A 13,280-nucleotide genomic window follows, 5' to 3' on the forward strand; every position below is an offset into this window, starting at 1 on the left:
AGATTAATTTTTACCTTACAACTTCTCTCATTTTGCAAGGATACCTGAGACTTAGAAAGCTCAACTGCCTTTTCCATTTGTATGGTTGGATCATTAAAAAAATGGCTATAATTTTAGATGAAGAAATGCTTTCTACTTCAAAATTAGGAATGCAAAAATAAATGTGACATGTAGTGCTCTGATTTGTATGGGCTTGGTAACTTGTAATCAACTAATTCTTGGAATGTTTTAGTAAATTTAAACATTTCCTTGTGAAGCTTCAAATTTCCAAGATGTTTGTTATGCTGTGTGTAATACTATAAATCTTAATAAAAAGTGTTTATCTATTACTTAAAAGTAAATATTGTTATAATTAAGATGCAGGTGCATGGGTCTGTGAGATCACATTGGGGTATATCTTAGACATACTAAACAAATGCTGGTTCAGGAAGATAATGAGGTTGATATAACATTTGATGAATGAATACAATATAATCAATGACTTGCTCATTGTTTAGAATAAGATACCTTCTAGACTAATGTCAGTGAGGTTTCGTCATTGCTACTCAAAACTTAATGTGGTATTTTCAGTTTTATCATATGCTTTTACTTTAAAATAGGCAGATTGATCTTCAGAAAATGGAGGTATTAAAAAAATATTCTGAGGAAAAAAATATTCTAAGTGCACAAATAGATGCTGCAAGAGTGAAGCATTGAAAAGTATATGGATAGTAGCAAAACCTGAAATGTTACATGCATATCTAAATTTTTCAAAGAAGTTAGCTGAACAAAATTTGGTTTTGATAATAATAATAAATTGATGCCAACACTCATTTTTAGTCAGGATTGCACTGTTCAAATTTTGTTTTTTTCTTGTCCCTTCTCCCATCATGTTACAGGTAGCAATTCCTGTCAGTTAAACAATGGTGGATGCTCCCAGCTTTGTTTACCAACATCAGAAACCACCAGGACGTGTGTGTGCACAGTAGGCTACAACCTTCAAAAAAACCGCATGGCATGCAAAGGTAAAATGGCTTTCAGTATTTATTTTCATCAACTTCAATTTTATTGCTGTAATGGGTAAATAAACTTTCTTTAATAATTTTAAGTTAAATAATTATACTTAATATGCTGCTAAAAGCAGTAACATAGAAATGTCTATTGCAGTTAGGGAAGAATTTAAATGTAGCTTTTAATTTCTTTATCTGGTTCTGCATAGATTTTTGTGGAAACTGAGGGATTTTATTTAGTTAGTTTGTTAAATGTAGACAGAAAAGCAGACAATCTGAGCCACTATTCATAGTAGTACATATTTGTTCAAGGTCATATACCTTATCCTTAAATGAAATTATAGGCAACAGTATCTAAAAGGTTGGGTACCTCATCCTATTGTGTTGCCTTTAATATAAACTACAAGCTAATTATTACTGGTTTTTTAATCTATTTGAGCAGGAAAAAAAGTCAAAACATAGCTTACATCCAAAGTCTTACTTTTTACCTGAATAGCACATAACAGCCTTATGGTCAAGGTGCCTTATCGTTGTGTAAAGTTAATATTGTTTATTCCTATGAGTGATTGCTGCCTCATCATCTTAATAGTAGAGTATACACAGAAGCGAAATTAAGCAACATAAATGTGGCTTTCCTATTTTTTCAGTGGTTTTCACATGTTACAATAACATGATCATTTTTTATTTCTTTTTTAAAATAGTAATTTTTACTTTTACATTTACTTCTTTGGATATTTATAACTTTCAGTTGTTGATTAAGGTAAAATTGGTGTACGGCATGTATTTAAAATATATGCCTCCTTTATGTCTAGATGTGTTCTTTCTAGATCGTAACAGCTTTTTATGACTGAATTTTCTTTCAATTAAGAAGAGGTCGTGAGTAAAAAACATTTGTATTCTGTCTTTAAAATTCACTAAGAAAATCTGACAAGTCTTATTCTGTTTAGGGTTGCTTTTTTAGGGTTGCTGCTTTTGTTTGCTATCTAGATTTCTTCTTGCTTTGAAGAAAATTTTGTAATTCTCTACCTGAAACTTTTCAGTTCTCATTCTTAGGACCTTCTTACTAGCTAGCTCATAAGAAAGAAATAAATTGTGGAATAATTGGTGTGAAGAAAAGAAGTTTTCTGTGTATGGTAGTTAAAATTCTTCAATAACGAGTTAGGTATCATCACCCTACGTAATTTCTCTTAAAGGTTTTCTAATATATGAACAGATTAGGGCAACAAAGTATGTGTTCTAATCTTGGTTGTGAACAACTAGGTGTGATTCATCTCAACTGGGAATGACAAAATAACAAGACCCTACACAGAGTTTCTTCCTACTTAATAGAAATAGGTGCACCTGGAGTATGATTAATCTAACATGAAAGTAGACATTTCAAATACATCAACTGCATTGTTAACTAAAACTGTGTATTTCTCTCTATTGTCTGTAAAGGAAGTGTGCATGACTAAATGAGGTGAGATGAATCCTGTGCCTCAAGAGACTATTTTCAGTCTTGAGTCCTGCTTTCCACAAGTTCGTTAAAACTGTTACTTGCTGAATATGTACAGAAAGTGCAGATGTGCATTGAAAATATTCTTAAATTTCTCATAATTCAAACCAGTTTCTTAAGTTTTAATATTCATTACTGCTCATTACTTAATTAGAAGGTGATGCTTGAAATGGACAGCTATTCCCTTTTGTTTATAAGACTGCATTTATCATTTAATTAGAACTACACCATAAGAATTCACGGTTATTTTTTCAAAGAGACGGCTTTATCATTCTGCAAAACTATGCAGCAGTACTGGAAAACTGTGTCTAGTACTTGTTACTTCCTCAAGTCTTGTTAATTGGGAAAGTCTTTGCTTTGCTCCCATCAACTATTTTATTTTTCCCACAGGTATTGAATCATTTCTTATGTATTCTGTTCATGAAGGAATTAGAGGAATTCCTCTTGATCCAAATGATAAAATGGATGCTTTAATGCCTGTATCTGGAGCTTCATTTGCTGTGGGCATAGACTTCCATGCAGGTAAATGTCACGTATAGTTTATTGTATGTGTGGTAAATATTGTATACTGTTCTTATAAATGAAATAAACCCCCAGTTTTCAAACCTTCTAAGTAATTACAACTATATTTAAAGGAGTTGGAAGTTGTGTGCTACAATGTTAACCTGTAGCTATTTATTATTTACAGTAAATAGAAAAATGTGTTATGTATATGTAGATTGCATTAGCAGCACTATCTGCTGCTTTTCAGTGGAGACATCACTAAGAACTTGAATAGGAAACTGGTGATTTTACAGAAAGTGCTCAAATCTGTAGGAAAGCAAGTTTTATTAGTTCCTTTCTCATAGAAAAAAGCTTGTTCCTGTCATGACATTTTTTCCCCAGAATTTTCTAACCTAACAGGTGGATTTGACAGCTGAGTGGCATAGTTTTCTTTCTGTCCAGTAAAGCTCATCCTCTTCACTGCAGTGTACAAGCCAATTTTGTATCTGTTTCTTCCTTTCAAAAGTGGAAGCTCTAACAGTCTGAAGAACAGGCATGTCTATCTCGAGTGCACTACTTACCTTTCCACTGCAGCGTATAAATAGAAAACAGTTTTTAGTTTAGATAGCCTCCACAAATTTCCTATTAAATTATGTTTCTGTCTTGCATACATGTGAAAGAAGGTGGAAAGAAATTAAGGTTCAGGTCCTGAGGAAGTAGTTTGATACATCTCCCACTGGAACTAAAGTGCGTCTGAATAACTTCAAAAGCATTAAGAATTTTTGGTTAGCTTACAGAAAATAAGAAATCTGTGACCAAGTAGTGACCTGAAAACACTTTGTATCTCTATATTTTTGAGCCGTTAGCTCTTTGACCAGCCTTCCTTCTAAGCTGATTCTCACATGAGCTGTTTTGGGTTTTTTTTTTACCCATAGAGTTTACAAACTAGTAGTTTAGACACCTATGTTAAATACATAAGGACATTGTCTTCCTGAAACATGTAATTATTCTCCATTGTACTACTGCTACTACATTGTACTACTACATTGTCGTACTCCATTGTATTTAATTTTGAAATAAATTCTGCCTGGGAATTCAGCACCTATATTTTTTTGCTTAACTATATGTTAATATATGGCTTGATATTAAAAGCAGACCTTTTCCTGCTTGTTCTGTTTGACTACTTGATTGCTTAAATAACATTAAACTTCTATTAACAGGTCAGGAGTTAAATTTGTTAAATTCTTCTCTTTTGGCCTGCCTTTTACACTGACACTCTTGTACTTCTACTCTGCCTAGTAAAATTCCAAGTTCACCCAACATTTTACAGTGCCCTCAAACTTGTATTTTTTGCTTTCAAAATCAGTGACAACTGGTGTTCAGAGTTTTTGTTATATCATAGGCAAAGTTCAGTCACAGTCTACTGAGACTTAAAAATTACTTAAAAGCCAGTGCTTTATACACGTATCTTAGATGGGAAAGACTATAATGCAGCTGATTTCATCTATTCCTTGAAAGTCACAAGATGATAGAGAAGTGGTAGGTACACATGTTCATGACAGTATCAAGACTATGTAATGGGGTTTTCCAGGGATTGTATTTTTTATTATAGTATGCTTAACTTAAAAAAATACTGTTTGAACTCAGTCTTGCAAGCTTTACAGGATTATGATTATGTAGTACAGAAGTCTGAAATTTGACCTGAGCTACAGTAAAGACAATAACCATGGCCTTTTATATGTGTAGGGGTATATGAAATACCAAGAGAGTAAAGGGCATTTCTAGCATTCTTCTGATTTCCTTCTTATTTTACCTTATTCTGCCATCCAAGCTTTAGCAAATGACAAGAACATTGTGTTTCATCATGTTTATTTACATCAAATGGGTTAATGATTAGTAGCATTTATTATTTAAATTACAAAAATGAAGAGCAGTTACATGAATGTTTGCATATGTGTCAAAAAGCCTTCGTAAAGGTGGAGTAATAGAATTGTTGGTAGATCTGAAATAATACAGTGTTATTGCTGAGCCCCTTTCACTTCTGCAGTAGTTAATCTCAGAAACAGTTTAAGATTTTGTCTTTGTGAAAAGCGAAGTCTTCCCAGTCCCTCATTGAGTTTTGCTGAACTTAGTGGGACCTGGGAATCCGGAGGTGTTCTGTGACATGTTTTTCCATGCTTTTGTCTCTATTTTCTGTCTCCCCGTTACTCATGCTATCATTGTGCCTCCAGGCATTTTTATCTGTGGTGTACATGCAGGTGTGTATAGGTGGGAAGAGAACAGATTTTACTCTCTTTGTTGAAATAAGCATTTTGAACATTTACAGACGAAGCTGACAAAGCCTGACAGAAGGGGTAATATTCAGAAAATACTTTGCATGTTGAGTTTTGAGTTACAGGATTTTATTGGCAAAATACTAATGCATTAAATGGAATTAATTTGCAGTGTTTGCTGATAAGCAGCCTGTGTACTGTAAGAGTCAATGTGAGGCCATGGTTACTAATGCTTACCACTTAGCAGAATGCTTGTAGAAGCTGTACAAAGTTGCAGACTTGTTTCCCATTTTGTGGCAACTGTAATTTCCAAGTAGTAATTCTCTTTTCTTCAGACACCAACAGTAGAATAGGTAAATAGATACTGAAGGCTCCAAATTGAATATAGGCCTTATTTTCATCTGTCTGAAGCCAGAACTGACTTCAAGAACTGTGTGCTGAAGGGAGTTTTCATCTCCATGTCTCTAATTTTCAGAGAAATTGGGAAAATAAAATAGGTCTGTGTAATTATAATATTAATAGTGCTACCTGACAGAGGCAGCCTTGACACACAGATCTGTGAAAACACTGCACACTTTTTAAAGTGAACATGCTACAACAAATTAAAGGCTAATTACTTAAGCTGAATTTGTATTAGCTTATTCTGCATGGCATGGATCTGCAGTGGTTGAGTCCTATTGTGAGAATGTTACTCCATATTTTATTGACATATGAAGAACTTTGACTGTTAGCAGAAAGGAACCCGTAATAAATGCTGTCTCCATAAAATGACAGGGGTCTGTCATTTGGATCATACCATCTGTATCCAAGTGCAAACTGAAATTCAGCAAATGCTGGATCATTATCTGTGTTTGAAACCCACAGAGATCTTTATTAGTTTGGTGACAACTAATTACTTAGATATTTTCACACTATACAGCAAAAGAGTATAGGCTTTTTTCTTTGCTATTATGAAATACCTGAAAAATCCAAAAAATACTCTCCAATGTAATGTATAGAACATAGTTCCTGAAAATTTTTGTATTGCTGTGAATAAATTGAATAAATAACTTTTATGAGTACTTCAAATAAAAAAAAAAAAAACACCAACCCACACTTTTTTTTTTTTTTTTTGCCTTGGAGCATCTTTGAACAATTATCTCAAAATGTAATAATCAATGCATTTTATAGTTAGGTTTAATAAAGGTTAATTTCAGGATACAAAATGTAGACAAAGCATAGGGTTGTAAAAGAACATGAGAATTTTAAGAAAATCATGTGTTAGGTGAGGTTTAATATCAATGTACAGTTGGATAATTTTTATCTTTACATACTCAAGCTGTTAAGATTTACTTTTGAGGATACTTTCTAGAAGCAGTGAACTGCATGTGCTTTGTGAACTTCCTCCAACACAGTAAATACTGCTTGAGTTTCCCTGACTAGTTCCAGTCCCAGAACTACTTACATATTTTTTTGTTTGTAGAACAGATGCATTCTGGTAATTTTACAGGGACACTGCCATCTAAATAAAAATCCAATTTGACTAATGTTAAAATAGTATTCCCTGTAATATTTATCTTGAAAATGTGTTCTCCTTTGTTAGTGGGAAGTATTTTTGTATCTCTGAAGTTACATCTGCACATGTCCATGATTTTGTATATTAACATCTTTTTTTGTACATGTACATAACCATCACTTGCTTCCTACCTGTTCATATTCAGGTCATGTATATTGTGTATTAAGGAAAAATGTTGATCATTGCTAAAACAAAACTGTGTCATAAACCACTGCATTTTACAGAGAATAAATTAGTAATTTGCATAGACTTTTAATGGTTGTTGCGTGTGATAATATATTTTAAAGAGAAATATTATTTTTTTAGATTAGTTTTATTTCTTTAACGTGTGATTATGTGGAAGCAAATCCAGATAGTTCAGTCGTTTGAATTTTTTGATTACTGAAAATCAGTATTTTAAGAAAAGAGGACTACAGAGCCAGTTGTGTTATATACAGTAAGATTTCCTGGAAGTGAAACCACCAAGAGCTCTGTGTTCTTACAAGAGTTTCTAAGCTGTTGTGTGGGGTTCTTCCACACATGGCTGACTTAAGTAGTCATAGTATGACTACAAAGTGGTTTATTTTTATGGATATGAATTAAATTGGAGTATGAAATACAAAAAATTCACTTGTAGAGTGTCTTACCCAGATGGTAAACAGAATAGATTTTTTTTTTTTATTGGAATTGACAATTACCTGTGTAAGTTTTGTTTTCTCTCACATATATATATGTATATATTTACACATGCACACATATATATGCGTGCACATATATGTGTAGACATATAAATATTTATATATATTATATATAATATTTCTATACATGTAGAAATATATGTATTGTAGAAATACATACCACATACTATCTCTTATGGAATTAAAAGCAGATATGTAAATAAAGTATGAATACATAAAGAAAGAACAAATATTATTTATCTGTGAGCAATGTTTTTCCCAGACAAAATATCTCACTCGGGAGGTCTGCAGCAGATGAGTTTGAAACTAGAATGTGGGTTGCTGCATATCTGTGTTGTTAACTCAGAGCTCTGTTAAAGGGACATCATCCCTTTGTTTGCCCAATCTCTTTACCAAGGGGACTTTGTGGCAACAGGGGGGAGTGCATATCTGTGCTTTTGCCTTTCCAGATTCTCAGCCTAGCTTAAGACTTTAAATGGTCAGTGAAAATAAGTCTGTACTGTAAGACTACATAGTGGTCCCTCTCTTCCACCTTTGGACAGCCAGCAGCAGCAGACTGACAGGGAAGACAGCTGAAATCTCTTAAAAACCCCAAAAAGACTCTTCGTGAAAGCTTGACAGGACATTCAAAATAAAAGATGAATTGTGGATAGAGTCAATTTTCTATTCTTTCATCAGTATATCACTCTCAAATGTCACACTTCATTTTTTCTCCCCCCCCCCCCCAATTTTTCTATACTGCCAAAATTCAATCTGAATGGTGACTGGAAAAAAAGACTGTATAGGCAGTTTTAAAAGGTAGTTTTTCAGACTAGTAAATATTTTGGAATGGTGATTAATAAACAAAACAATGTTTTTCAAACATCCCGTTAGGAAAAAAAAAAAGATGACATTTATTGTCATTTTAGCAAGGGTAGCTTGCTAATGGTAATGGTACAATGGTAGCTTCCATCTGTTGACATGGCCCGATTGTGTAATATGTGCAGTACTAAATAACCAGTAGAAAATCTAGAATTCTGATTTAATTACTTTAAATAAATAAAAGGAAAATGAATGAGGGATTAAAGATGATAGTTTTGATACTGTTCTTCTTTTTACTCTGAGACATACTGATAAATTTATAATTGGCAGGTTTTACAGTTACTGATGTAGAAACTTGAACTGAAGTAACTGAATTAATTTAAGAAACGTTGCCATGTATTTTTTAGGAAATGATACAATCTATTGGACAGACATGGGTTTCAACAAAATTTGCAGATCTAAACGAGACCAAACATGGAAAGAAGACATCATTACAAATGGTTTGGGAAGAGTTGAAGGCATTGCAGTGGACTGGATAGCAGGTAGGTCTTAACCTGCTTCAGGACTTCTCATGATTTCTGACAGTACATTCTTGCATCTTCAGCTCAAGACTAAATAACTTGCTTTGCTTTCTGCTCTAATTTCTATTATTCCAAATGTCTATATATTCTTTGAAGATACCACCACTGTTTTTTGCAGATATATTAGAGACAGAAAAATTATTTAAATATCTTGGACACTATTTCTTAGATGAACAGTCTCAACCATTAATTAACAAGTGACAACCATTAATACAAGCTTATTCTTTAAAACAGAAGGCTGACTAGGACTAGAAATTACAAATAAAAGATACATGCAAGTTAAAACACAGCAGTTAGTTTCTGGTCCTAACTGACACACTTAAGATTTTAACACTTTTCATGTAGTCTTTTCTTTTTCCAGTAACTTCAGGGTATTTTTCCTAGGTAACATATATTGGACGGATCATGGCTTCAACTTAATTGAAGTTGCCCGGCTCAATGGCTCATTCCGATACGTAATTATATCCCAGGGTTTGGACCAGCCAAGATCTATTGCGGTACACCCAGAAAAAGGGTAATATGACCATGGCTACTTGCATTTCTTAGAAAGGTTGCATGATAGCACTGAAGATTTTGGATAAGAAAATCGAGGGCTTTGGTATAACAGATAAGCATTTAATAAAATCCAAGAGGATTGTGGTGGAAACTATTATGCTGTAACTAAGCTTGGATGGAAGGAAATGTTATTCTTATCATAGGCTGAATTTTTTCATTGGTCTCTGTATACATGACATACTGTACTTTATTTGCAAAACAGTTTTCATTTTCTAAGACAGTCATTTCAGCTGAAGTTTAGACATTGCTTGGAAGCGTGCTTGAATCTGTTCTGAAGTTTCCAGCAAATCCAGGGAAGTCACGTTAGATAATGATGACCTCCATGTCCTGATGAAATTATAGAACAGTATAATCCTTGCTACTTATAAATTCTAGTATCATGATTATACATGATACTAGAATTTATAAGTAACAACCAAGGAGATTGCCCAGGGTAGATGAAAGTAATGTGAGATGAAGCATGTGGGTAAGAGAGTAAGGGTTGTCAGAAATGACATCTGTACTCATCCAGCTGTTTGAGAGTAGAGATTACCCTGTAGCATTAGCAGAAATAGAGGAAATTTTGTTCCATTCCAGCTCCAAAACTATTGCTAGCAGAGCTACAACTAAAACAGAAGCAGTAAATTCTGCAAAGAATTTCCACCCTTTTTTTTGATGGGAATAGGAAATGGACTTTCTGAGGAAAAGGCATGTCCTGGGTTCAGCTGCAACAGTTATTTTTCTCCTTCTTAGTAGCTAGCACAGGGCTGTGTTTTCGACTTTAGTCTGAGAACAACGCTGATAACACACTGATGTTTTTAGTTGTTGCTAAGTAATGCTTACTCCGATCAAGGACTTTTCAGTCTCATGCTCTGCCAGCGAGGAGGGGCATGAGAAGCCGGGAGGAAGCAGAGACAGGACACCTGGCCCAAACTAGCCAAAGGGGTATTCCATACCACAGCACGTCATGCTCAGTATATAAAGTGGGGGGAGTTACCTGGAAGGCCCAGATCGCTGCTTGGGTCAGGCTGGGTATCGTTCAGTGCGTGGTGAGCAATTGTATTGTGCATCACTTGTGTTTATTGTTTTCTTTTCCTTTTCCCCTTTTAGTTTTATATTCTCTCCCCTTGTTATTTCCCTTATCATTATTATTATTGGTGGTAGTAGTAATGGTTTTGTGTTATACCGTAGTTACTGGACTGTTCTTATCTCAACCCATGGGATTTACATTCTTTAGATTCTCCTCCCCATCCCTCCGGGAGTGGGGGGGAAAGAAGCAGGGAGAGTGAGTGAGCAGCTACATGGTTCCAAGTTACCAGCTGGGCTTAAACCACAACAGTTCTATGAGCAAGGCTCAGCGAATGTAACTACTGGACTTACCCTGCTAGACAGAAGCACTAAATGGCTTGTATGAAAATTTTAAAGAAGTATTTGAGCAACTACCTGCTCCCAAAGCCAGAGATGATACTGTAGCTCATATTCCCCAAATTCAATTAAATCGGTATCTCACTATTTTCAGGAAAGCAGTCTGTTCTCAGAGGAGTTTGCAGCCATAGTAATGAAGAATTCTGACTTCACACTGCAGCCAGATTGATACCAGTGATGCAAAATGTCCTTTGGATCTTTGCCATGACTTGTATGAGAATTTAGACAGTGACCTATGTATTTTGCAGACTAGAACATTGCAGCTTCATGTGTTTGAGAATGAAGGTGAAAGCAATAACTGGTTTTATTTTCTGCATAATGTAATAGCTTTTGCCACAAATCATTACAGCTTTGTTCGTATGGAACCACTGGTTGCTTGGCAGTATCACTAACAGATTAGGATTAATGCTGTTCTAAAGAGTAGAATTTTCTCCAGATCCTGGTCAGGATCTGGCTGAATTAATTATTCTGGTTTTGTCTTTAATGTACCAGAATAGCTGTGCTCTTCTGTTTGGGTGTGTGTATGTGTATGTATGTGTGTATATGTATATACACACACACATATATATACACACATACATATATTCTTAATTTATTTTTTCCCCCACAGTAAGCACACAGAAGCCTGATAAAATTCTCCTACCAGAAGGGTAGACCAAACTTCTTCAAAACAACACTTAATTTACAATGGAAATTGCCTTGACATGTGTATAATGTACTTGCTGTACACATACACAGATAGGTTTTTACCCCTTACATCAAAGGAAAGTAAAAGCCCCATGAACTCTATGAGGACTAAGTGTAGCAGGTAGAATTTCTCTGGAGAATACTTAGATGTTAAAATAATAAGAATTATATAAATAAAATCCATTCTTTTCAGTTAGAAATGGCAAAAAGTGTATTCAACTCTTCTGCAATATTTGGAGAGGGAAGATGGATTGTAGCAGAGATCCAGCATTTAACAATTGCTATATGGAAGAGTAAATGCAGAACCCTTGGCAGAAATAATATTTGATACTGCTGTTAATAGAAAAGTTGCTTTCTTACTAAAGTGTAGATTATTTTTATTTTAATGACAGTATTTTCACGATACTTTCTGACTCAACAGTTCATAGTTTTATTGTACTGAAATAAGTGTGCACAAAAGCAGATGAAATAATAACCAGCAGTATTAACAAGATTCTTTGGAAAGACATAGTTCCTGCTTTTAAGTTAGTGGTTATTTAGATGTGCCACTGAACCATCTTCTTGGGTCTTAAAATAGAACAGTGTAATGCTAGATTATTAAGGAGATAATAATTAAATGTGGGTAAAACATAATTTGGAGCAGTTAAAATTATTGCACTTGAAACAAAAAACAGTAAAGAGAAGAAATGTTAAAGGTAGAACTGAATTTGGTAGTGCAACATTCCTTAGATATTTTGATCATGTGGAGGTTTGTAGGTTTTGGGTGTGATCAGAATACTTAAGAAAACATAGGGGGATAAGAGGATCACAGATAAATAATTGTTTTATGTGTCTGGTAGAACAGTGTATCACCTACCTCTGAAGGTAGTTAAGCTTAATCTTTTTTTTTTTTGTATACTGTGCTGCAAAATGATGTCTTGAGATGTCTCCAAGTTTCTTCAGGAGAAGGAATGTCTTGCTAGTGAAGTGCAAGTATGCCTTTCTTTGGGAAGATTATGGCCTTTTTACCCTCTGTTTTATTGTCATATCTCTTTCCCTTTACAAGGCAAAACTTTCAAAGGTATTCTTCCCTCCCCTTGCCCTCACTTCACAGTCTTCATTTCTTTTGAAGCTTGGGTTGACAGACAGAAAAATAGGGAGGAAAATAGCAGTTATTAGATCTCATTGAGTCTGCCAGTTATACCAAGTTACAAAGCAGCCAGCATTCAGCTGGTTTGTAACATCATTTATTGTTTAAAAGGAAAAAGTTAAGAATGTGCAGTATTATAAAGGAGTATCTTTGTCCCTCATCGAGTATGCTTTCACATAACATACACTTGGCTGATTCCCCCACACACACACCCGCAATTAAATGTGATTGAAATATGGGGTTAAGCTCATACTGAAATAATTATTAGACTTTGAAGATACCTTCTTCAAAAACATTTCAGAAATTTCATCTGTGTTTAAGGGGGGAGCAGGGGCTGTGAGCTTAAACTCCAATTTAATTTTTTCCAAAGAAGGTTTTTTAAAGATTCTAGGCCAGCATCAAATTTCCACCATGTGCGTCTTCATTTCAGATAGATAAATTCTATATGGGGTAGTTCCAAAATAAGTTCAGTCGTAGTTATTCTGTTATTGCAGTACATGCAGCAAATGTGTCAGTAGCATATTGCTACCTACAAAGGTCCAGGAAACAAGTATTTTAGATGGTACTTCCCAGACCTTTTGAGAAGATACAGGAAGATCAAGGTTTTCTATATTAATAGTTTATGTAAGTTTATGTATCAAAATATTTGTA

General features: G+C 34.4%; 1 protein-coding gene across 10 annotated transcripts in view; it reads left to right on the forward strand.

Moving 5' to 3' along the window:
* Positions 1-13,280, forward strand: part of LRP1B (LDL receptor related protein 1B) — a 752,766-nt gene that overhangs the window by 561,791 nt on the left and 177,695 nt on the right. For all 10 annotated transcript variants that reach the window (XM_030487472.1, XM_030487474.1, XM_030487475.1 and 7 more), the window contains 4 exons: positions 879-1,004; positions 2,875-3,006; positions 8,681-8,815; positions 9,239-9,368. In XM_030487472.1, the coding sequence (XP_030343332.1) occupies positions 879-1,004; positions 2,875-3,006; positions 8,681-8,815; positions 9,239-9,368 (523 nt within the window). The remainder of the gene's footprint in view (positions 1-878; positions 1,005-2,874; positions 3,007-8,680; positions 8,816-9,238; positions 9,369-13,280) is intronic.

This window comes from Strigops habroptila, chromosome 5 (assembly GCF_004027225.2).
Source record: "Strigops habroptila isolate Jane chromosome 5, bStrHab1.2.pri, whole genome shotgun sequence".
Taxonomy (NCBI): Eukaryota; Metazoa; Chordata; class Aves; order Psittaciformes; family Psittacidae; genus Strigops; species Strigops habroptila.